The following is a 21,086-nucleotide window of genomic DNA, read 5'->3' as shown; positions in this document are numbered from 1 at the left end:
GCCAATTCCAGGTCCCCACAAGGGGCTTATGTATACAGTGATAGATGGCAATTGCAACTAGACTTTTGGTGGTGAACATGATGTAGTCTATAGAGAAGCTGAAATATAATGATGTGCACCTGAACTTTATGTAATGTTATAAACCTGTGTTACCACAATAGAAAAAGAAAGTAAAAAAAAGAAGATAGGTTCCAGCAAACTCCCAAAGATGTCAGCTGTGTATACCGTATTCTTCTTGTCGTTTGCCATTTGTTGTTAGTGGTTCTAGTGCCAGCCCCCAATGTGCAGCTAGAAAAAGCTGTTCTCATCTTGGTGCTCTGACCATGAGCTGACATAAGGATTGATCTTGCAACAATGGTTTTATTTGAAGTTTTGAAGTTTCTGCTGAATGGCAAAGCTGTCATTAAAATTAACCCCTGGATACTTACTAATTAGCAAGTTCAAGCACATGATACTGTTATTTTTCCTTTTGCTGAAAAGCTAGAAGTGAGTAGAGAAACCAGCTATAGACTGGACTTTGGATAGCAGGAAAAGTGGCATTGGCTGTTGCTATTTGCTATTGGTTGGCATCATGAATCGGCATGGGAAGCAAGGAGCTAATGATTAACAAAGGAAAGAAAACATTTAGGGGATCGTTATAGTCCTGTAATTTATCTTTCACTGGGACATTTACCCAGCATCTCTTTGGAGCTAGCACATTCCTGATTATAAAGTAGGATGTGATGAATGTGCTCATGAGTGCATGTGCCTGTGTCTGTTGTTTGTGCACTGAGAGTTGGGCATGGTCTTGCTGACTACCGACCTCTATACCCCTACTTTTGTTGACTGACACTGTGTTTGATTAGAAACCTTTATAAAATTTATGAAGGTCTAAGTATGGAAGTGTAATGCCAGTACTCTCTTCATCTCTAGAGCATTATTTCTGGGAGTCTTTCATTTGGCTTGCTGAGAAAGAGCAGTCCTATTAATAGTGATTTCTCAGATATGTTTGTTGCAGTGTTTCAATGCTTTTTCTTTCCCCTGGAGATAAAAACGAGACTGAGCTTTATAGTGTTTTCTTCTAGCTCAGCCTCAGCTCTGTAAATGTCCCAGTTGAGAAAATATTGATAGCGCTTGTCTGAAAATACAGTGAAATGGAGTTTAAGGTAATGGAAAGAGGTCTGTGTGTGTATGTGTGTGCACACCTGTTCACATGGTTGAATATGTAAGGTTAATGGTCAGACCAGCTTTTACTGTACTTTCTTCTTAAATTATGGGGCTACTTTTTTCAAGAATTTGGGAAGAATCAGTATCAGGGCGTGAGTAGAGACCTCAGGCTCCACGACATGTCTCTTCTAGAGAAATGTACTTCCCGGTTTGGTTAGTTTATGGGTAGTTCTTGCAGGCTCAGTGTACACTGTGACCTGATGCTCTGTTAAGCATGTTGTGGTAGAGGACGAGACATAGACATGGTCTCTGAGCTTCAGAAGCCTAAAATCTTTTGGAGTAGGTAACATATACACAATAAAATAAAAAGTAATCTTGGAAGAATAAGTAAGATTTAGAGAGGTGGTAGGAGAATGTGCTTCTTGGGCTTCAGTTTGTATATTTATAAAATGAGAGCATGGACCAAGTGTTCTAAAGGCCCCTTTTAGCACTGATGCTCTGTGATTCTGTGATTCTCCAAATTAAGATACATTCAAAGAGAGAAAATTAGGCTGAATAAGCTTAGTGAAAAGTAATAAGAATGTTTCTGGGGAATCCAAAATCCCCGTCTCTTCCTTTTTAGTGTCCATTGCAAGGCCTTCGACCACTGTTTTATGCTTTCAAACATCTTGAAGGCGATATAGAACATACTTTCCCCCTGCAAGTGTGTTAGGGGAGGCACTGTTTAAAATACAACAGAAATGAAGACTTGAAGAAAATCACCCAAAATTGTGTTATTTAACACAACTATCAAGTATGCTTGGATGTATGGCAAGATTTTCTTTTCCCCTAAATTATCCCTTAATAAAGAGGAGTTGCCTTCATTTGAGTCTTTATGAAACGTCTAATGTTAAGAGGTGACTTCTCAATTACTTTACTTTGAACAACACACCACTGTTTTGCAATGACGATATATTAGCCTGACCTCAGTCAGAGCTACTTTTGGTGCCTATAGAAATTTCTTGACAGAATCAATAGAAAAAGAGACAGAGAAATTTAACATTGATTTAGGGGTGGATGTCTTAAAATAAGTCTTTTCAAGACCGTTTTGAAAAACAATACCAAGCTTTGAGCAGAGGCATGGCATGTTGTAGCTTACATTTTAAAAAGATTCCTCTGGCTGTTGAGTTGAGAATAGACTCTAGGAGGCAGGAGTAGAAGTCAGGAAACCTTTCAGTAATCCTGGTGAGTGATGCTGGCGGTGCTAGTGGAAGTGTTGAGAAGTGGTCATATTCTGATTATATTTTGATTTAGAGCCAGTGAAATTATTTGTCAGATTTGGAAGTAGGGTATGAGAAAGAGATGAATCATATATGTATTAAATGCTTTAAAATCAAGTGCATCCCATACCCTTTGACCTAGCAATTCCTCTTCAAAAATTTAGTTTAAAAAAATAACGTGTGCACAGTTGTTTGTATATACAAGAATATTTATAACAGTGTTGTTTGTAGTTATGAAAATATAAAAACAAGTAAATAGTCATAGGGAATTGGCCAGATAGACATTGGTAGATCCTTTCAGTAAAGTATTATGCAGTCATTAAAATAATTTACACGTGTGTTTCTGGACAAAGAAATACATTAATAATATGTTCCCAGTTTTGTCTTTTTAGGTATTTTACTGGCAATTTGGGGTATTTTAGTGGGAAGTTGTTATTGGCTGCTGGTTTGGTAACTTAGAGCTCTGTCATGTTAACTCTCTGTTGGTGAATATTCTGTATCTGATATGTGCTTGGGGAAGATTTCGGAGAGGTAGTTATCTCATTTTTGTACAATTGAAGTCTAAATTGTTGCTCAGGTAATTTTTGAAAGAAGTTGAGTCAGTGTCACCTATTGAATTCTGACATGTATTATGTTGGTAAGTTAAGCGTAATTTAAAATGCATATAGTATTAAATTTTATCAAAAAGCTTTATCATTCGAAGGTGAATTCTTAGTGATTACTCTCTTCTCTCATGCATTATGCAACTCCCCCAAACCAATGGAATGTACCAGAGGAATCATTGCTGTATAACTATCTAAAATGAAGTCAACCATTATTAGAGTTAATTGCATTCTTAAAAGCACTTCTCTTTGCTTCACTGAATTTTGTTTGCTTTGTTCAGATTTAAATGATTTTTGTTTTTCATTTAAATGTCCATAAAATGGAAAATAGGAGATCATTTTTCTAGGATCATTTCTTTACTCTTCTCAGCAAAACCCATTATTTCTTTAATGTGTTCCTATCACCCCTGAATCTATCACCACTAAATAATGTTTGATCAGAAATGTTAATTGGAAGATTTAGAATCACAAACTGACCTGTTTTGGTCTTCTCCTATCATCTGTCTTCCCCTCCTGCCTTGTTTCCTCTCAGATTTCTCTTGATTTAAAAAAAAAAAGTTGTTTTAAAAATTATTATGCAGTAAAACTGACTTTTTTTGGGTGTACAGTTCTGTGAATTTTAATACATATATTGATTAATGTAACAGCTGCCACAATCAGTATACAAGTACTGTTGCATCATCCCAGAAAACTCCATTGTGTTATATCCCTTTATAGTTACAATCCTCTGGTTTCCATCAATCTGTAGTTTTCTCTTTTGGGGAATATTTTATGAATAGAATCATTTTGTGACTGGCTTCTTTCACTCAGCATGATGCCTTTGAGATTCATTCAGGTTGCATGTATCAAGAGTTTGTTCCTTTTTATTCCAGCAATGGATGTACCACAGTTTACCCAAATTTACCCATTGAAGGACTTGGTTTGTTTTCAGTTTTTGGTGATAATCAGTGGAGCTGCTATTCATGTGCAGGTTTTGAGTGAACACAGGTTTCATTTATCTAGGATAAGTGCTCAGGAGTGCAATTGTTGGGTTGTATCATAAGTATATGTTTGCATTTATTAGATTCTACCAAACTCTTTTTCAGAGTGGGTGTATCATTGTGCATTGCCAGCAGTGTGTGAGAGCCCAGTTGCTCCTCAGCCTTGTCAGCACTTATTATTGTCAGTATTTTTCACTGTAGCCATTCTAATGTGTGTAGTGGTTTTTTAAAAAACGGTATTATTGAGCTGTGATCCAGATACCATAAAATTCCCTACAGTCTCAGTTTAGAACATTTTCATCATCCCAAAAAGAAAACACATAGTAGGTACTTCCATCTTCCCTCTGCCCTCAGCCCCAGGCAACTACTAATTTTTCTGTCTCTCTAGATTTGCCTATTCTGGACAGTTATATAAATGGAATAATACAATATGTGATCTTTTATGAGTTGGTTCAGTTGTTTAGCATACTCTTTTCAAGATTCATCTATATTGTAGCATGTATCAGTACTTCATTCCTTTTTATCGCTAATACTCTATTGTATGGATATACTATATCTTGTTTATCGATTTATCAGTTGTCGGACATTTGGGTTGCTACTTTTTCGCAATGAATAATGATGCTGTGAACATTTGTGTACAAGTCTTTGTGTGGACATGTTTTCAATTCTCTTGGGAAGAATTGCTAGATCATATGGTAACTCTTGGGTGGAAGTGCTGGATCGTATGTTAACTTTTTGATGAAATGCCAAACTGTTTTCTAAAGTGGCTGCACCATTTTACTGTCCCACTCACCAGCAGTACATGAGGGTTCCAGTTTCTCCACATCTTCCAACACTTTTTATTGTCTGTATTTTTTATTGTAGCCATCTAGTGGATGTGAAAGGATATCTCGTTGTTTTGATTTGCATTTTCCTAAAGACTAATGATGTTGAGCTTATTTTCATGTGGATATCTTCTTTGGAAAAATGTCTATTCAAATCCTTAGTCCTTTTTTAATTGGGTCGTTGTCTTTATTGTTGAATTGTAACAGTTCTTTATATATTCTAGATAAAGTCCCTTATCAGATATATCATTTGCAAATATTTTCTCCCATTTTTTGGTTTGTCTTTCACTTTCAGGATGATATCCTTTGAAGCACAAATGTTTTAATTTTGATGAAGTCCACTTTATCTGTTTTTTCTTTGTCTCTTGTGCTTTTGGTGCTGTATCTCAGAAATTGTGGCCTAACACAAAGCCACAAAGATTTACACTTCTGTTTCCTTCTAAGAGTTTTATAGTTTTAGCTCTTACATTTAGGTCTCTAGATCATTTTGAGTTAATTTTTGTAACTTGGTATTCATCTTCATTCCTTTGCATGTGGCTATCCAGTGGTCCCAGCACCATTTGTTGAAAAGGCTGCTCTTTCCTCACTCAGTTGTCTTAGCACCCTTGTCAAAAATCAACTGACCATAAATGTAAGAGTTTATTTGTGGACTTGCAATTCTGTTCCATTCATCTGTATGCCTTTTTTTTAATGCCAGTACTACATTGTTTTCATTACTGTAGCTTTGTAGTAAGTTTTGAAATTGGGAATTATGAGTCCTCCGACATTCTTCTTTTTCAGGATGGTTTTGGCCAGGGTGAGCTTGTATAAACCTATTTATTTACACCCTACTAAAATGTTTAAATCAGTCACATCTGATTACATCTATCATAAAATTTCATATCCTTAGCCTGATTCACAAGATTTATGATCAGACCCCCACCCATCTTTCCAGTTTCATCTTCTCACCCACTTTCCTTCTTGCTCACTGCCTTGCCCTGCTCCTTAAAAGCTTTAAAATGCCTTCCCATCACAGGGCTTTTGCATATCCATTTGCTTTTGCTTAGAATACTCTTGTCTTCACTCTTCACTTAATTCCTACTCATTTTTCAGATCTTTATCTAAATGTCATTTTTTAAGACAGGCTATTCCTATTTTTAAAATGTTGTTTTTCCTTTTCCCTCTTAGGAAAGCAACACATTTGTTCATTGTAGCAAATTTGAAAAGTAAATGTATCTACAGAGCCAGCCCTGATGGCCTAGTGGTTAAAGTTTGGCGCTGTTAAGCCTTTGATGGCCTGGGTTCATTTCCCAGTCATGGAACCACACCATCCATCTGTCCGTTGCCATGCTGTGGTAGCAGCTCACATAGAAGAAATAGAAGGACTTGCAACTAGGATATACAACCATGTACTGGGGTTTTGGGAGGAAAAAAAAAAGAAGACAATTGGCAACAGATGTTAGCTTAGGGCAAATCTTTCTCCTCAAAAAATAAATAAATAAAATAATCAACTTCTCAAAGGAAATGTGGAAATTATTAAGAGGGGTGGAAGCAACAAAACATGTCACCATTGTGAACAATTAAGGTTAAAAAAAATAAGAAAGACATCCATAAGGAAACAAGAGGATAAGCATTTAATATTGTAGAGATATCCAGTGCTAGCTTGTTATTTGGTCTTTTGGTCCTTATTTTCTTTTTTGGTTTGGAAGCCTGCAGAACTGTTTCCTTCACATTTGAAATTGAAGGATATTTGAAATTTGAAATTGCTGTATTTGAAATTGCCACGATATGTCCAGATTGGGTTTATTTTCATTTGATTTGCCGGAAACATATGCCATCACATATAGACAGACTAATTTTTTTTTATTGTGGTCATAATAGTTTATAACCTTGTGAAATTTCACTTGTACATTATTATTTGACAGACACCATATAAATGTGCCCCTTCCCCTCTTGTGCCCACCCCCAAGCCCTTTCCCCCTGGTAACCACTAAACTGTCCTTTTTGTCTGTAAGTGTGTTTGTGTTCCACAAATAAGTGAAATCATATGGTGTTTGTCTTTCTGTCTGGCATATTTCACTTAACATAATACTCTCAAGATCCATCCATGTGGTTCTGAATGGTACGATTTTGTCTTTTTTTATGGCTGAGTAGTGTTCCATTGTATATGTGTACCACATCTTGTTTATCCGGTCATCAATCAGCGGGCACTTGGATTGCTTCTACGTCTTGGCTATTGTGAATAATGCTGCAGTGAATATAGAGGTGCATAAATCTCTTTGAATTGTTGATTTCAAGTTCTTTGGATAAATATCCAGTAGTGTGATAGCTGGGTCATATGGTATTTCTATTTTTAGTTTTTTGAGAAATTTCCATACTGTTTTCCATAGTGACTGTGCCAGTTTGCATTCCCACCAGCAATGTGTGAGGGTCCCCTTTTCTCCCCAGCCTCTCCAACATTTATTTTTTGTCTTGGTGATTATAGCCATTCTAACTGGTGTAAGGTGATATCTAAGTGTAGTTTTGATTTGCATTTCCCTGATGATTAGTGATATTGAGCATCTTTTCATGTGCCTATTTGCCATCTGTATATCTTCTTTGGTAAAATGTCTGTTCATATCCTCTGCCCATTTTTTGACTGAGTTGTTTGCTTTTTTATAGTTCAGTTGTGTGAGTTCTTTATATATTATGGAGATTAACCTCTTGTCGGATATATGATTTGCAAATACTTTCTCCCAGTTGGTGGGTTGTTTTTTTGTTTTGATCCTGGTTTCCTTTGCCTTGCAGAAGCTCTTTAGCCTGATGAAGTCCTACTTCTTTATTTTTTCTTTTGTTTCCCTTGTCCCAGTAGACATGGTCCTGGATAAGATCCTCTTAAGGCTGATGTCAAAAAGTGCACTGCCTTTATTTTCTTCCAGAAGTTTTATGGTTTCAGGTCTTACCTTCAAGTCTTTGGTCCATTTTGAGTCTGTTTTTATGGAGAAAGATAATGGTCTACTTCATTCTTTTGGATGTGGCGCTCCAGTTTTCCCAGCACCATTTATTGAAGAGGCTTGCCTTTCTCCATTGTATGTTCTTGGCTCCTTTGTAGAAGATTAAGGAATTTTCTGTCTTCCTCAATATTTTGGAATAGTTTGAGAAGGATAGGTAGTAAATCTTTGAATGTTTGGTAGAATTCTCCAGAGAAGCCATCTGGTCCTGGACTTTTATTTTTGGGGAGGTTTTTGATTACTGTTTCAATCTCTTTACTTGTATTTGGTCTATTCATGTTCTCTGTTTCTTATTGATTCAGTTTTGGGAGGTTGTAAGAGTCTAAGAATTTATTCATTTCTTCCAGATTGTCCAGTTTGTTGGCATATAGTTTTTCATAATATTCTCTTACAGTCTTTTGTATTTCTGTGATATCTGTTGTAATTTCTTCTCTTTCATTTCTAATTTTATTTATTTGAACCGTCTCTCTTTTTTTCTTAGTGAGTCTGGCTAAGGGTTTGTCAATTTTGTTTATCTCCTCAAAGACCAGCTCTTTGTCTCATTGATCCTTTCTACTGTCTTTTTTTGTTTTAATTTCATTTATTTCTGCTCTAATTTTTATTATTTCCCTCCTTCACCTGACTTTGGTCTTTGTTTGTTCTTCTTTTTCTAATTCTGTTAGGTGTAGTTTAAGATTGCTTATTTGAACTTTTTCTTGTTTGTTAACATGGGCCTGTACTCCTATAAATTTCCCTCTTAGGACTGTTTTTGCTGCTATGGTATGTTTTCATTCTCATTTGTCTCCAGATATTTTTTTATTTCTCCTTGAATTTCTTCAGTGATCCATTGGTTGTTCAGTAGCATGTTGTTTAGTCTCCGCATTTTTGTTCCTTTTCCAGCTTTTTTCTTGTGCTTGATTTCTAGTTTCATAGTGGCAGTGTCAGAAAAGATACTAGGTATTGCAATCTTCTTAAATTTATTGAGGTTTGCCTTGTTTCCCACTGTATGGTATATCCTTAAGAATGTTCCATGTGCACTTGAGAAGAATGTATATTCTGCTGTTTTTGGATGGAGTGTTCTATATATATCTATTAAGCCCATCTGGTCCCATTTTACATTTAATTCCACTATTTCCTTGTTGACTTTCTGTCTGGATGATCTATCCATTGATTTAAGTGACATCTTGAGGTCCCATACTATTATTGTGTTGTCACTGATACCTCTTTTTAGGTTTGTTAATAGTTGCTTTATGTACTTGGGTGCTCCTGTGTTGGGTGCATATATGTTTATAAGTGTTATGTCTTCTTGGTGGAGTATCCTTTTTATCATTATGTACTTCCTCTCTTTGTCCCTCTTTACCTGTTTTGTCTTGAAGTCTGCTTTGATATAAGTGTGGCAACACTACTTTCTTTTGTTTGCTCTTAGCTTAAAGTACCATCTTCCATCCCTTCACTCTAAGCCTTTGTCTTTGGAGCTGAGATTTCCTGGATGCAGCATATTATTGGGTCTTGTTCTTTAATCCATTCTGCCACTCTGTCTTTTGATTAGAGAATTCAGTCCATTTACATTTAGATTGATTATTGATATATGAGGGCTTAATACTGCCATTTTATCACTCGCTTTCTGGTTCTTCTGCATTTCCTTTGTTTCTCGTCCTGTGTATTTGGGCCACCAATTTGATTAGGTTGTCTCCTGTGATAATTTTCTTCATTTTCTCCTTGTTAATCATATATGTCTCTATTCTAATTGTTTGTTTAGTGATTACCATTAGGTTTGTATAAAAAATATCATAGATAAGACAGTCAACTTTCTGATATACTGATTTCCTTAGACTATACCGATTCCGTCCCTTTCCTCTTCCCCTTCTAAGTTATTTTTGTCTTATCTTATTCCATCTTGTGTTGTGAGTTTGTGGTTAAAATAATGAGATTATTTTATTTTGGTGTTTTATTTCTCTTTATCCTTAATGTTAAAGTTAAGCGTTTGCTAACCTGATCTGATAGAGAGTTGCCATTTTCTGATTTTTTTTCAGGTATGAGGGCGTTCTTGAGGATTTCTTGAAGGAGGGGTCTTTTGACAATGAACTCCCTTAGCTTTTGGTTGTCTGGCAACGTTTTTATTTGTCCATCATATGTGAAGGATATTTATGCTGGATAGAGTATTCTTGGCTCAAAGTCTTTGTCTTTCAGAATTTCGAATATGTCATTCTGCTCTCTCCTAGCCTGTAAGGTTTCTGCTGAGAAATCCACTGAAAGCCTGATATGGGTTCCTTTGTAAGTTATTTTCTTCTGCCTTGCTGCCCTTAGTAGTTTTTCTTTGTCATTGAGCCACTGACTCCTTTTCTCTCTGTGTGGACACTCTGATTGATGGCAGATCTGGAGTGCCGGGGAGGGGTGCTTTCTTTCACCTGTATTTCCCCCAGCCTCTGCTTTTCTCTCTGGGTAGAGCTTTGGGCGATTGTAGGGCTGGAGTGCCAGGTGGGGGAAGAGGCACTTTCTTAACCTGCGCACCTTTCCCAGATGCTGCCTCTCTTTCTGCCTGGTGGTCTGTGTGATCATGGAGATCTGTAAACTTCCCCCAGCTGCTGCCTCTCTCTCTTCACAGTGCTCTGCGTGATGGCAAGGCTGGAGTGCTGGATGGCGACTGGGGCACTTTCTCTCTTCTGCGTGATCCCAACGTTCTCTCTGGGCCCTCACCAACTGCTCTCCTGGGGTGCTAGCTTGATGGAGACACCCCTAAAACAGTTCAGTCTTCTCTATGTATGGGGCTTTCCCTTGGGCTGTGAGGGAACTTGGAGAGCAGTGGTGTTTGCATGGAGGGCCACCCTCCCTGCTTTCCTCTCAGAGCTGTGCACTGTCCCAAGGTCGTTGGCTACCATTGAGAAGAAAGTCCCCCTTACAAGCTTCCACTTACTCTGGAGGATCCAGCCCCACCATCTTCAGATGTATGGCTGTGTGTATCTCTCACATGTTTTTTGTGTTGTCTGAATGTCCTATATTGGTGTATGAATGTCCTTTTGGTTGTACTTGAGAGGGGAATGTTGAAGGGGAGAGCTCACTCTGCCGTGATGCTGATGTTACAACTGACTAATGTCTTTTCTTTTTCAGTTTAGGAACATTTTCTTCTTTTGTGCTTGTAATATAGTTTTAGTTTCTTCAATCAAAATATTATTGTTTGTTTTCCATATTACCCTCTTTTTCTTTCCATTGTTTTCTTTTCTTCCTACCTACCCCCTTTAAATTGAATACTGGTGTAATAAGTATGTCCTGTATGTCATGGATACAGTCCTCTGCATACCTACTTAAATGCTATATTGCTACCAGTTATCTTAATTAATGCTTTCTTTTTTTGCAGTCTTTCTTGTTAGGTGAATCTTTCAATATCAGCCTATTCTCACTGTGGTTCTTTTTTGCAGCTTTATCATAAAGTACAGTGCCTGGCACAATAATATGTGTGGAAATATATGACTAAAGGAATGGATAAACAAAAACCAGATCTTTATTGGTATATCCTCCTGAGACTGTCAAAATTTTTTTCTAGGAATGTATTCTTTTTTTTTTTTTTATTTTAAACTGAACAGCTATATTGAGGTGTAACTTATATACCATAAAACTTACCCATTGGAAGAGTGCAATTCAATAATTTTTTAGTAGATTTTATTGAGTTATGTAAGTATTGCTCAGTCCACTTTTAGAACATTTCTGTCACTGCACAAAGTCCCCTCATGCCTGTTTGCCATTAAATTCCTGCTTCCACTGCCTGCCTTCTGCCTCTATAAATTTGCCTTGTGTGGACATTTCATATAAATGGATGAATGAATGAAATGTAGCTGCTCAGATATACACACATACACACATCCACACACAGACACAATTATTTTCATTCTTAAGCATGGCTTTCTAGGGGATCCCCCCATCTGTGTGGCTTAGTGAACAGTGGTTGTGTTCAAACATCTTGAGCCAGTAAGACTTGTCCTCTGCCAGTGGAACTGTGTGTGAGTAGAGGAGCATGTTCAAAGTTCAGGCTGTTTTCAAATCTGCCCTGGCGTGTACTTTCCACTCAGTCCTTTCAGGTATCCTCTTTGCCTACGTGCAGCCTCAGGGTTGGCCACGAGCTTGCAACCGTGACTGCAGCCTCAGCCTACTAGAGCTGTTCACCCTTCTTGCTCACCTGCCAGCTGGAACATCACTTACACTGACAGCACAGCTTGGCATGTGTGTTATTCACCACTCCAGATTGAGCAATCTCTGATCCTGACAGCAAAGCCACCAGTCCTCATAGTTTGCCTTGCCCTGCAGAACCTCTGTACCTACTGACTGGATGGATTGTGGGGTGGGAGTAGCCTAGGCAAGAATGCCACAGATGCCCACTGTTCTTACTCAAAATTTAGTAGTTTTTCAAACATAAATGCTTCTTGAGTTGTTGTATACCTTTGGTTGATTTTCAGAGGACTGAAAGGATTGTTTTGTCAATTTCGTCCTGCTTTATAATTGTTATTGGGGGAGAAGAATTGCCTACCTTCTCACTTGTCTGTAGCTAGAGGTCCTGCCTTTAAGAATGTGTTCTTTTTCTGTTGTAGTTAGTCATTTCCCCAGGTATACTAACTGTTAGTCAGGAGATATATATATATGAGAGAGAGAGAGTTTTTTTTTTTTTATTGAGTTATTGATAGGTTACAATCTTGTGAAATTTCAATTGTACATTAATGTTTGTCAGTCATGTTGTAGGTGCACCACTTCACCCTTTGTGCCCACCCCCCACCCCACCTTTCCCCTGGTATCCACTAAACTGTTCTTGGTCCATAGTTTTAAATTCCTCATATGAGTGGAGTCATACACAGATTATCTTTCTCTCGCTGGCTTATTTCACTTAACATAATTCTCTCAAGGTCCATCCATGTTATTGCAAATGGAATGATTTTGTTCTGTTTTGCAGCTGAGTAGTATTCCATTGTATATATGTACCACATCTTCTTTATCCATTCGTCTGTTGATGGGCACTTAGGTTGCTTCCACGTCTTGGCTATTGTAAACAGTGCTGCAGTAAACATTGGGGTGCACAGGACTTTTGGGATTGCTGACTTCAGGCTCTTTGGATAAATACCCAGTAGTGGGATGGCTGGATTGTATGGTAGTTCTATTTTTAGTTTTTTGAGGAATCTCCATACTGTTTTCCATAGTGGCTGCACCAGTTTGCATTCCCACCAGCAGTGTATGAGGGTTCCTTTTTCTCCGCAACCTCTCCAACATTTGTTGCTATTAGTTTTAGATATTTTTGTCATTCTAACGGGTGTAAGGTGATATCTTAGTGTAGTTTTGATTTGCATTTCCCTGATGATCAGCGATGATGAGCATCTTTTCATGTTTCATATTGGCCATCCATATATCTTCTTTGGAGAAATGTCTGTTCATGTCTCCAGCCCATGTTTTGATTGGGTTGTTTGATGTTTTGTGGTTGAGTTGCGAGAGTTCTTTATATGTTAAGGATATTAAGCCTTTGTCAGATATATGACTTGCAAATATTTTTTCCCAGTTAGTGGGTTGTTTTTCTGTTTCAATCCTGTTTTCATTTGCCTTGAAGAAGCTCTTTAATCTGATGAAGTCCCATTTGTTTATTCTTTCTATTGTTTCCCTTCTCTGAGAAGGCATGGTGTCTGAAAAGATCCTTTTAATACTGATGTCAAAGAGTGTACTGCCTACGTTTTCTTCCAGAAGCCTTATGGTTTCAGGTCTCACCTTTAGGTCTTTAATCCATTTTGAGTTTATTTTGGTGAATGGTGAAAAAGAATGGTCAATTTTCATTCTTTTACATGTGGCTTTCCAGTTTTCCCAGCACCATTTGTTGAAAAGACTTTCTTTTCTCCATTGTATGCCCTCAGCTCTTTTGTCAAAGATAAGCTGTCCATAGATGTGTGGTTCTATTTCTGGGCTTTCAATTCTGTTCCATTGATCTGTGCACCTGTTTTTGTACCAGTACCATGCTGTTTGGATTACTGTAGCTTTGTAGTATGTTTTGAAGTCAGGGATTGTGATGCCTCCCGTTTTGTTCTTTTTTCTCAGGATTGCTTTAGCAATTCGGGGTCTTTTGTTGCCCCATATGAATTTTAGGATTCTTTCTTCTAATTCTGTAAAGAATGTCATTGGGATTCTGATTGGGATGGCGTTGAATCTGTAGATTGCTTTAGGTAGAACGGACATTTTAACTATGTTTATTCTTCCAATCCATGTACATGGAATGTCTTTCCAGCTCCTTATGTCGTCATCCAATTCTCTCAGAAAGGCCTTGTAATTTTCATTATATAGGTCCTTCACTTCCTTAGTTAAATTTACCCCAAGGTATTTTATTCTTTTTGTTGCGATTGTGAATGGTATTGTATTCTTGAGTTCTTTTTCTGTTGGTTCATTACCGGAGTATAGAAATGCTACTGATTTATGCAAATTGATTTTATACCCTGCAACTTTGCTGTAGTTGTTGATTACTTCTAACAGTTTTCCAATGGATTCTTTGGGATTTTCTATATATAAGATCATGTTGTCTGCAAACAGCGAGAGTTTCACTTCTTCCCTCCCTATTTGGATTCCTTTTATTCCTTTTTCTTGCCTGATTGCTCTGGCCAGGACCTTCAGTACTATGTTAAATAAGAGTGGTGATAGAGGGTATCCTTGTCTCGTTCCTGTTTTCAGGGGGATGGGGTTCAGTTTTTGCCCATTGAGTATGATTTTGGCTATGGGTTTGTCGTATATGGCCTTTATTATGTTGAGGTAGTTTCCTTCTATGCCCATTTTGTTCAGAGTTTTTATCATAAATGGCTGTTGGAGCTTGTCAAATGCCTTCTCTGCATCTATTGAGATGATCATGTGGTTTTTATTCCTCAGTTTGTTGATGTGGTGTATCACGTTGATTGATTTGCGGATGTTGAACCATCCCTGTGTCCCTGGTATGAATCCCACCTGATCCTGATGTATGATTCTTTTGATGAATTGCTGAATTCTGGTTGCCAAAATTTTGTTTAGAATTTTTGCATCTATGTTCATCAGTGATATTGGCCTGTAGTTCTCTTTTTTTGTGGTGTCCTTATCAGGTTTTGGTATCAGCGTGATGTTGGCCTCATAGAATGTGTTAGGAAGTGTTCCATCTCCCCTAATTTTTTGGAATAGCTTGAAAAGGATAGGTATTAAATCCTCTCTGAAAGTTTGGTAGAATTTCCCAGGAAAGCCGTCTGGTCCTGGGGTTTTATTCTTTGGGATGTTTTTGATTGCTATTTCAATCTCTTTCCTTGTGATTGGTCTGTTCAAATTGTCTGCCTCTTCTTGAGTGAGCTTTGGGAGATTGTAGGAGTCCAAGAATTTATCCATTTCCTCTAGGTTATCCATTCTGTTGGCATATAGTTTTTTGTAGTATTCTCTTATAATCTGTTGTATTTCTGCAGAGTCTGTTGTTATTTCTCCTCGCTCATTTCTGATTTTGTTTATTTGAGCTTTCTCCCTTTTTTTCTTTGTAAGTCTGGCTAGTGGTTTGTCAATTTTATTTATCTTCTCAAAAAACCAGCTCTTTGTCTCATTGATCCTTTCTACTGCCTTTTTCGTTTCATTAGTATTTATTTCTGCTCTGATTTTTATTATTTCTCTCCTTCTGCTGACTTTGGGCTTCATTTGTTCTTTTTTCTCTAGTTCAGTTAGGTGTGCTTTAAGGTTGCTTATTTGGGATTTTTCTTGTTTGTTAAGATGTGCCTGTATTGCGATGAATTTTCCTCTTAATACAGCTTTTGCTGTATCCCATATGAGTTGGTATGGCATGTTATCATTTTCATTTGTTTCCAGGTATTTTTTGATTTCTTCTTTAATTTCTTCAGTGATCCATTGCTTGTTCAGTAGTGTGTTGTTTAGTCTGCACATCTTTGTGCCTTTCTCAGCTTTTTTCTTGTAATTAATTTCTAGCCTTATAGCACTATGATCTGAGAATATGCTTGTTATTATTTCAATTTTTTTAAATTTGTCGAGGCTTACCTTGTTTCCCAACATATGGTCTATCCTTGAGAATGTTCCATGTGCACTTGAGAAGAATGTGTATTCAGCTCTTTCAGGGTGAAGTGATCTATATATGTCTATTAAGTCCAATTGTTTTAGTTTTTCATTCAGCTCCACTATTTCCTTGTTGATTTTCTGTCTGGATGATCTGTCCATTGATGTGAGTGGGGTGTTGGGGTCCCCTACTATTATTGTGTTGTTTTTAACATCTTCCTTTAGGTCTGTTAATAGTTGCTTTATGAATCTTGGTGCTCCTGTGTTGGGTGCATAGATATTTATAAGCATTATTTCTTCTTAATGCAGTGTCCCTTTGATCATTATATATTGTCCCTCTGTGTCTCTCTTTACCTGACTTATTTTGAAATCCACTTGGTCTGATATGAAAATTGCAATACCTGCCTTTTTTCCTTGCTATTTGCTTGAAGTATTGTCCTCCACCCCTTCACCCTGAGTCTGTGTTTGTCCTTGGGGCTGAGGTGTCTTTCCTGGAGGCAGCAAATTGTTGGATCTTGTTCTTTAATCCATTTTGCTACTCTGTGTCTTTTTATTGGAGAGTTCAATCCGTTCACATTGAGAGTGATTATTGATGCATGTGGACTTAATGCTGTCAATCTGTCGCTCATTATCTTGTTTTCCTGTGTTTCTTTTCCTGTGTGCTTTAGACTACCCATTTAATACTGCAATTTCTTATGCTGGGTTCCTTAGATTTTTCCTTATCTATGATTTGTGACTCTGTTCTATACTTTATTTTAGTGTCTACCTTGAAGTTTGTATTTAGAATCTCATGTATAATATAGTCTGTTCTCTGGTGGTCTCTTACTTACTCGACGAATACTGATTTAGACCCTTTGCTCTTTCCCTCCTAAATAATTATTTTCATTTTTTATTCCAACTCGTCTTATTAATTTGTAGTTAGAGTGCTAAGATCATCCTTGTTTTGGTAGTTTCCTTATTTTTACCCTAATGCTATAGTTGAATATTTGCTATCCTGTTCTGGTTCTATCCATCGGTCTCCCTAGTCTGTGGATTGTGTCCCCTTTCTCCCTTTTTTCTTTTTTCAAGTATGAGAGCCTTCTTGAGGATTTCTTGTAATGGAGGGCTTTTAGTTACAAATTCCCTTAACTTTTGTTTTTCTGGAAAAGATTTAATTTCTCCCTCATATCTGAAGGAAATTCTTGCTGGATAGAGTATTCTTGGCTGAAGGTTTTTATCCTTTAAAGCTTTGAATATATCACTCCATTCTCTCCTAGCTTGTAGGGTTTCTGTAGAGAAATCCGCTGACAGTCTGATAGGGGCTCCTTTATAGGTTATTCTCTTTTTTTCTTACTTCCCTGAGTATTCTTTCCTTATCCTTCCTATTTGCCAACTTTACTATTATGTGCCTTGCGGTGGGTCTTTTTACATTGACAAATCTAGGAGATCTAAAACCCTCCTCTACACACATTTCTCTGTTGATCCCTAGATTTGGGAAGTTCGAGAGAGAGAGAGTTTTTAAGGAATTGACTCATGCAGTTGTGGCACTGGCATTTCTAAAATCCGTGGAGCTGTCTGTCAGATGAAAGTTGATGTTAGCCTTGAGGCCGAATTCTGCAGGGCAGCAGGCTTAAAACTTAGGCAGGGTTCCTGTGTCACAGTCTTGAGGACAGTTCCTTTTTCTTCAGGAATCCTGTCTTTTCCCTGAAGGACTTCACTTGTCTGATGCGGCCCACCTGTATTATGGAGGGTACTCTGCTTTTGCCAGAGTCTGTTGATTTGTTTGTTAATTACATCTAAGAAATGCCTCTACAGCAACATCTAGACTTGTGTTTGACTAAACACTGGGCACGATAGCCTAGCCAATTTGACACATAAAATTAACCATCTCACTTGCCCTCTGAGGATTCAGGGTAAATTTTTTTAGTGTAGATGTAGTCTCATTGCTGTCTGCTTCATAGTTTGTGTCCTTACTCCAGCTAAACTAGCAGTTCCATAGTAGGTATATTTTCCATAGCATGTATATTTTCCATACATGCCCCTGCTTTTACCCATCCACATCTTTGGTCATAGTATATCTTCAGCTTAGAATGCTCTGTGTGTCCAAGTCTTATCTGTCCTTCTGAAGGCTAGATCAGACACACACAGTTTTCTTTGCACCCTATGCACCAGCTCTCCTGAACTACTTCTTGTCACCTAATTATGCTGTGTTCTGTGATGGCATTGTGCTTTTGCACACAAGTTCCTATTGCTTAGAGTACCCATCCCTCTTGTTTTTTATAAGGCTGTTACAGCTTCCTCAGGTAGACTTACGTGCTCTTTTTTATTATACTCCCATTGTCCCCTTTGCTTATTTCTGCTAAGGCACTGATTGCATTTTATTCTCATTGCTTGTGTATCTATCTGTCCATGAGACTTTGTTTCTTTAGCGCACTGATCACTGCACTGCTGTCCCTTTCAAAGTTTATCCTCAGCCAAGCCCAAGTATCTGGCCTGTAGTACCTAAATAAATAAATTATGGGATGAATAAACTGAATCTGTGTGAAAGATTTGGGAGTTGTATATTTCTTCTGTAATTTCTCTTTACAGTAGAATGTGGAGATAATGACTTCTTGGGGATGAAGCAAATCTGAACGCCAGAGGTGAGCTTGGGTTAGACTCCAAACGTACTTGGGCATATTAAATATTTACTTGACTCACTGATAAAAATATTTTTATTTTTTCATCCTGTGCAAGGCACATAGCTTCAGAATTGTTACATAAGAAAAGCTGTTTCTGTTTAGAAATGTTGTTTTATTTTTCTTGCATTTGTGTCTACTTGTGTTCTAAGAATATCAAAGCATCTAAGACTCCTTCACCTTCTTTCTGTCCAGAATATAATGGTGGTAGCTGATGACTAATTTATAAACAATCTTAATGTGATGATAAAATAACTTTTTCCTTTTCCTATTAGTTGTTGATCATCTTTCTGAAGTGGAATCTCCATGGCCTGAACATTTTCTGAAAATCATTCTGAGCAAACTGTCTGTTTAAAAACAAGATAACCACATCAAGATGGTTGGAAAACTGAAGCAGAACTTACTATTGGCATGTCTGGTGATTAGTTCTGTGACTGTGTTTTACTTGGGCCAACATGCCATGGAATGCCATCATCAAATAGAGGAACGTAGCCAGCCCCTCAAATTGGAGAGCACAAAGACCACTGTGCGAACTGGCTTGGACATCAAAGCCAACAAAACCTTTGCCTATCACAAAGATATGCCTTTAATATTTATTGGAGGTGTGCCTCGGAGTGGAACCACACTCATGAGAGCCATGCTGGATGCACACCCTGATATTCGTTGTGGAGAGGAAACCAGGGTCATTCCTCGAATCCTGGCCCTGAAGCAGATGTGGTCGCGGTCAAGTAAAGAGAAAATACGCTTGGATGAGGCTGGTGTCACCGATGAAGTGCTGGATTCTGCCATGCAAGCTTTCTTACTAGAAATCATTGTTAAGCATGGGGAGCCAGCCCCTTATTTATGTAATAAAGATCCTTTTGCCCTGAAATCCTTAACTTACCTTGCTAGGTTATTCCCCAATGCCAAATTTCTCCTGATGGTCCGAGATGGTCGGGCATCAGTACATTCGATGATTTCTCGAAAAGTTACTATAGCTGGGTTTGACCTGAACAGCTATAGAGACTGTTTGACCAAGTGGAATCGTGCCATAGAGACCATGTATAACCAGTGTATGGAGGTTGGCTATAAAAAATGCATGTTAGTTCACTATGAACAACTTGTCTTACATCCCGAACGGTGGATGAGAACACTCTTAAAGTTCCTCCATATTCCGTGGAACCACTCAGTATTACACCATGAAGAGATGATTGGGAAAGCTGGGGGAGTATCTCTGTCAAAGTGAGTAAATGTTATGTTTTTTTTTTTGACCCTATATTCAGCTAATAAAGATATGTGTGTTGTGTGTGTGTGTGTGTGTGTGTGTGTGTGTGTGTGTGTGTGTATAAACTACAGATCTTTTCTGGAATAGATATAGCTTCATCGATGAGTTTTTTAAAACTTCTCTACCCAGTTCGTTACAGACCCTTCCATTTATTTAATTCATTTGTTTGTTTATGGATTCTTGTCCTTTTTATATATTTTATGGAGGCAAACCCAATTTATAGCAGTGAAGGGCCTTTTTCATGGACCTCAGGCTTTAATGTCCATCATTCAATTTTAGTGACTTCTGATTTCTGCTTTCTAGATATTTTTGTTAAAGGATAATTGGCTTTTGTGTAGATTAAAGTTAATACAAGGAAAAGCATCTACCATGTCGGTGAGTGTGTAGTGAATTCCAAGTATTTAGGAATTTTTCATGATAGAGAAAATTAAAGGCTAAAATTATCTAGCCCAATCCCTTCCTTTTGCAGGTAGAGGACTCAATTAGAAAGATCAAAATGATTTACTCTAATTTAGATGGCAAGGTCGGAATTAGAATTCATGCCTTGTTCAATGGGCTGGTGCTTTTTTTCATGGCATGTATTACGTGTAGTGCTACTTTTGTCATCTGTTGGATATATCTCTTGATTTTTATAAAAAGCTAAAGAATCCCTGAAGTTTGGAAGCTTGATCCATAATCCATACAAGAAGTTTCTTAGATTCAAATACTTCTAAAACCATCTCATTTTTCTTCCTTTCTTATGAAGTGATTACTAGGGTGCCCTGACTAGGTCTGACAACCTGACTTGATAACTTATATACCTAGAATAAAGATATAAAAATGGAAACTACTGTTAAATTCAGGTAGTATCTCCTGATGAAGAAAAGTTGGCTATAACTAAATTTTATTTTATTTTTAATTTTTTTCCATTTATAAAAGTAATATATGCCCCCTGTACGAAAAAGAAAAAGCAAGGTACTTTCTTAGGGGGCCCTGCTTGCCCTTACCAAGGAATGACTTCTTGCTTTTTTCCTTCAGTGTGTAGAACTTATAGATATTGATTCCTCACGTATATAATTTGGAAGAAACAGCCACCTTTCTGCATCTAGCTTTCAGTTATTGACTATAAATTATTAGGCATTACCACTCCAGTGGCTCTAGGTTATTTTTATTGATTCAAAGAGAATTCTAGCTCTAGCTACTGTAGGAGAGGGGGACATGTCCTCTACCCTCTGGGTCCTTCTGGCTGGACTACAAATTAAATTGACATGAGATAGAATAACAGGAGGAACTCAGTCAAAGCTTTATAATCTGTATACATGGGAGGACCCAGGAAAACTGAGTAACTCACCAAAATGGTGGAGACTCTTATCTTAAATACCATCTTCAGCTAAAGACAAAGGAG

General features: G+C 37.6%; 1 protein-coding gene across 17 annotated transcripts in view; it reads left to right on the top strand.

Moving 5' to 3' along the window:
- Positions 1-21,086, top strand: part of TPST1 (tyrosylprotein sulfotransferase 1) — a 187,923-nt gene that overhangs the window by 23,908 nt on the left and 142,929 nt on the right. For 7 of the 17 annotated variants that reach the window (XR_011524736.1, XR_011524734.1, XM_070567857.1 and 4 more), the window contains exons 2-3: positions 18,350-18,402; positions 18,714-19,659. Coding sequence is in view for 12 of the 17 variants with exons in the window: in XM_070567857.1 (XP_070423958.1) it covers positions 18,815-19,659 (845 nt within the window). In the remaining 5 variants the exon portion in view is untranslated. The remainder of the gene's footprint in view (positions 1-18,349; positions 18,403-18,713; positions 19,660-21,086) is intronic. The other 10 variants (XR_011524735.1, XR_011524733.1, XM_070567850.1 and 7 more) reach the window with 2 other exon arrangements.

The sequence above is a fragment of the Equus przewalskii genome, chromosome 12, assembly GCF_037783145.1.
Source record: "Equus przewalskii isolate Varuska chromosome 12, EquPr2, whole genome shotgun sequence".
NCBI lineage: Eukaryota > Metazoa > Chordata > Mammalia > Perissodactyla > Equidae > Equus > Equus przewalskii.
Note: the sequence above shows the minus strand (reverse complement) of the source record. Positions and strands in the feature narration are given on the sequence as shown.